The sequence below is a fragment of the Ceratotherium simum genome, chromosome 7 (assembly GCF_057802395.1).
Source record: "Ceratotherium simum simum isolate JZ-2026a chromosome 7, ASM5780239v1, whole genome shotgun sequence".
NCBI lineage: Eukaryota > Metazoa > Chordata > Mammalia > Perissodactyla > Rhinocerotidae > Ceratotherium > Ceratotherium simum.
This window is the reverse complement of record NC_141906.1, coordinates 74,579,216-74,584,348: the sequence shown is the minus strand read 5'-3', so window position 1 is coordinate 74,584,348 and position 5,133 is coordinate 74,579,216. Positions and strand designations below refer to the sequence as shown.

Below are 5,133 nucleotides of genomic sequence, written 5' to 3'. Positions count from 1 at the left end.
TCTGTGGACTTAATAAGAATTAAAGATTGAATTTTGTAGGTTCCAAATGGTTAAAAAAATATTTATTTTAGAGATCACACTTTTAGAAACTTTTGTCAATACTCTTTTTAGTAAACAAGGCCAGGGACTCAAAGTACTGAGAACATCAAATGATGCTGACCAGATGGGTTTATTTCCTGAATTAAGAGAAATAAGTCTTGCCTAAAAAGTGCCATATTTCATGCATGTAAAGTACAAACCCACATGGAGGCCTTTGAAGATTTTTTTTTTTTAATATGTAGAGATAATATGGAAGGCAGCTATGCTCACCACTATACAATCAATGCTAGAGGTAGTATGGATTATTATGGGTAGATGGACTCTGGGGCATCCCAGAAATGGTGCTGCTCTCAAGGCGACTGACACTATGAATCCCTTGACACTTTTTATCTAAATAATGAGGTAATAGCAATAATTTCATTACCTGTGAACATACATTGCTCTCTATGGACTGTTTCTTACCAAACCTTCTCGATGAATTACAAATTTTTGCTAAGGTAAAATAACCTTTTTCACAGGAAACATCTTTTTTCAAGGATTTTATTTAGGGCGACTTTGACATCTTTATTCCTCAGGCTGTAGATCAAAGGGTTCAGCATGGGCACAATTATGGTGTAAAACACTGAAGACACTTTCCCTTGGTCCATGGAACTGACTGATGATGGCTGTAGGTACATGAATGTTGCAGAACCAAAGAAGAGAGCAACGGCTGAGATGTGGGAGCTGCATGTGCTAAAGGCTTTGGATCTGCCTTCAGTCGAGCGGATACGGAGGATGCTAGCAATGATGAAGACATACGAGCCAAGGATGGCCAGGGTTGGGGTAAGGATATTAAATGCACTGAAGCACAGAACTACCACCTCATTGATGTAAGTACTGGAGCAGGAGAGCTCCAGTAGTGGAAAAAGATCACAGAAGTAATGGTTAATTATATCAGCCTTGCAGAAAAGCACTCTTAGCATGCAGCCCGTGTGAGCTGTGGCATCCGTCAAGCCCATGATATATACCCCAAATACCATCCAGGAGCAGATCTGATTAGACATGGTGACATTGTAAAGCAATGGGTTACAGATGGCTATGTAGCGATCATATGCCATTACAGCCAACATATGACATTCTGATATAACAAAAACAAGAAAGAAATAGAGTTGAGTCATGCATGCAGGGTAAGAGATAATATTCCTTACCGTTACAAAGTTTATCAGCATTTTGGGGGTAATGATGGAGGACTGGCAAAAATCTATGAAGGACAAGCTGCTGAGGAAATAGTACATGGGGGTGTGCAGGTGAGAACTGAACCCAATCAGTGTGATCATGCCCAGGTTCCCCACCACTGTGACCACATAGATTCCTAAGAAGAGGAGGAAGAGGGGCAGCTGGTGTTCTGGCTCCTCTGTTAGCCCAACGAGGATGAATTCAATCACTGTGGAATGATTTCTTACTGTCATTTTCCTCTGGGAGTTTTATGTAGGAAGAGAAGGAGAAAAATTATGGTGGGTATTTATTGTCTCACCACACAATGAAGTGTGAAACAGAATTCAAGTCTTTTCAACCAGGTGGCTCCAGTATTCTGTCTATCCCTGATCTACGTTAGCAGTCAAAGACCCTGAGATCACAGTAATGTGGGATGTGTAAATAAATATCAGCTAAAACTATCCCTTTTTTGTTCTATCGTATAAGAGTGGATCTTAGTACTGCCCAGTCCCTGAATATCGAAAGAACTTTTCTATTCACTTTGATCGAGTGTTATAAGAACTTTCCATGACTTATTTGAAATCCTTGCAATTGTTCTGCATAGCAAATACTAGTGTGCTTATTTTACGTATTAGTTAACTGAGGCTTATAGTGGTTGGATATTTGCCCATAGTTAAGCATGTAATAAGTAAATGATCAAGGATAAGAGATAAGACATATCTATCTCATCTTCCATCTCTTATTTTAGCTACTCATGTCTGCCCTCTTATTTTTATCTCTTTATCATATCAGCCAAATTGTTCACAGCAATTAGTGTGAAGGAAAAAATACATGTAAGGCACTGACAACAACAACTGATCCAGAATGGACTCCCCTGGAGTGAGTACCTTGACTATGGCACCTCTTCAAAAGTACAGAAATAGTGGTTCTGGAAAGTAACTGGATGGCTAATAATAAGTCTTTCATTCAACTTGAACTCCATATCTGGGAAGGACATGAATATCCTTATGAAGAGGATTCAGAAGTGTGAAAAATTAAAGTCCAAATTCATTCATTTCAAAAACACTTATGGAGTATTCACGATGTGCTAAGTACTTTGCATGACCTAATGTTGTCTGTGATGCTTGAGGCTTATGTTCTGATGCTTAAAATAATTGTAATAAAGTACAATAGATGAACCTTCAAGACAAAATTAATGATTAAGCGCATTTCAGTTCAAAAATATATGCATAAGATAGTACAAGCACAACATAGCACAAAAATTTTCAAAGAAATATTAATGATTGTTTTTATCATTTTAGACCTTACAGTAAAACTTGAGTTTTTGCCTGGTATATTTAATTTCTAGTATATAAAACCCATTTACTGTTTTTAACAAAGAAACTGAACACTTTAAATGACTTAAAAATACACCTTTTATAAATTAAAAAATTACCAACATTTTAGATTTTTTTTCAAAGAAAATTTTAAAAATCTTATAAGTTTAGACGTGCAAAGTTCTGAACTGAAGGATAAAATAAACTTAAAAGTTAGGATTAATATCTACCTTCGAAATCTAACTGGAGAACATTTTGCATTTTAGACAATATGCACCAAAATATCCAGTAGTTATACTAAGTTATTAGTATATATTAATGCTTTCCAAACTTCAAAATGATTTTTAGCTATGTTTAGTATAATAATGTAACTCGTGTGTCTCCAGTGCAGATGATATCCTGGGCACTATTTTCAAAATACTCAGATCAAATAAGTCAAGCACCATCCCACATATTAGCAGAATTTTGCTCTTATGCTCCCTCCTCACCTGGGCCACCATTCTTGAAAGTGTTTTGGGAAATGTATGTTTGTCTTACATCCTCTCCTAAGTCAGTTTGCACTGCAGCCTGCCTCTCTGCTGTCATTCTATAATAAGATATCACCTCATACACATTAGGATGACTATAATCAAAAACACAAACAATAATGAATGTTGGCAAGGATCTGGAAAAATTGGAGCCCTCATACAGTGGTGGTGAGATTGCAACATGATACAGCCGCTTAGAAAACCGGTTCAACAATTCCTCAAAGTGTTCAACATAAAGTTATCATATGACCCAGCAGTTTTACTCCCAGGTACATACAAGAACTGAAAACAAATGTCCACATAAAAACTTGTACATGAATGTTTAGAGCAGCAGTATTATTCACAATAGTCAAAAGAATAAAAACCATCCAAATGTCCACCAAATGATGAATGGATAAACAAAGAGTGATATATCCATATAATGGAATATAATAGTGCAATAAAAATTAATGGACTATTGAGATATGCTACCTCATGGATGAACCTGAAAACATAATGCTAAGTGAAAGAAACAGACACAAAAGGCCACATATTGTGTAATTCCATATACATGAAGTGTCCAGAGAAGGTAAATTCATAGAGAGAAAGAGTAGCTTAGTATATTCCTGGGGCAGGGGAGAATGGGAAGTGACTGATGACAGGTCCAAGGCTTTTTTGGGGCGGTTGGGGGGGAGGAATGAAAATGTTCTAAATTTAGGACTTGCTGATGGTTGTACAACTCTATGAATATACTGAAAAACACTGGTTTGTACACATTTCACAGGTAAATTTTATGATATGTGAATTACATCTCAATAAAGCTGTTGTAAAAAAGTAAAACAACAACAACAAAGCAATAGTGATACCATACTGACCATAGAAAACATTCCACCACAACTTGCTAATTAGCTGCTGTCCTCCAAGCCTTCCCCATCTAGGTTCTGCCTAGTGTATGCTCTTTATTTATGTCAAATATGCCCAATTAAATTTTTCTTCAAACAATAAGATCTTTTTCTTCTCTCAAATGTGTACTATATTCACTAAAAAATTATAACTATCCTTTACAATTTTATTTTTTCTCTCTAATATATAAACAAGAAAAATATATACCTTAACCAGGAATTATTAATATGTTACAAACATAAAGCAGACATATACTCTATTTAAAGTGTTTCTCCTATGTCTTCAGTAGAGGAAAAAAATCAACAAATACAAAAAAAGTAAAGTAAGCACAATAAAAGAGACCTGAAATCACAATGTCAGAAAATACCCAGCAGACTTGTGAGGTGCCCAGTAATTAGCAATTTTCTATCTGCTATCTGCTTTCCTCTTACCCCTGGATAATCGGTAAGTTTGCCATCTCCTGCAGAAACCAACGACCCCTGGCTCTGAGTCAGTTCTACACTTTACTATGAGGAATTCAAGAATGTCTAATGTACAAAATTGTCAACTCATTATCAAACCAAACCTGTTGCCAATTTTGTAAACCCAAAATGTTAGTTTCCCAGTTATCTTTTACAAAATCCTAGTTATTTCTTTTAATCCATTCCCTATTTTTCCTCTCTTGATATTAAATGGGCTGATTTGCTGTATTCTTCTATATTTCTGACTCTTCATAGTGGCCAACCAACTTTTCTTCCTTTACTCCTGGCCTCCCACAAGACTGACACACTAAGTACTCATGCCCATCACAAAAGCTCGATTATCTCTTGCCCAACATTTGTAATTTTGACTGAGGTGTTGGGCTCTTAATCATCCCACGTGACTAGCTCTCCCTGAAGTGTGACTCCAGCACATGCTCTTAGTTTCTATTACTTCCTGTTCTGCCCTGGTAACACCACTCTGTTTGAACACCTGTGATGTTACATGTGGAGAATTCCAACATTGCATCAATGGTCTTTTTTTTCTTATCTTTGTTTGATCTTAGAGATGAATGCATCCTGAGAAAAACACCAAAACAGCTTAAGAAAGAAAAAAAAATGTTTTGAACTCTTATAAAAGAAATGTTATGTTTCATAGCTGATATAAGATCACTAAGGTATACCCAGAATTTTTGTTTCTTTAGTTTTACTAGATTA

The 5,133-nt window shown here is 36.1% G+C and overlaps 1 protein-coding gene across 1 annotated transcript; it reads right to left on the bottom strand.

Moving 5' to 3' along the window:
* Nucleotides 1–551: 551 nt before the first annotated feature.
* LOC101398412 (olfactory receptor 8G1-like) lies at nt 552–1,490 on the bottom strand. The gene has a single exon (XM_004443617.2). The coding sequence runs from the start codon at nt 1,485–1,487 to the stop codon at nt 552–554; it is 936 nt and encodes a 311-aa protein (XP_004443674.1). The 5' UTR covers nt 1,488–1,490.
* Between the last annotated feature and the right edge of the window lie 3,643 nt (nt 1,491–5,133).

Coding starts and splice junctions, on each gene's coding strand:
- LOC101398412 (XM_004443617.2), bottom strand. CDS start 1,487: ATGACAGTAAGAAATCATTCCACAGTGATTGAATTCATCCTCGTTGGG.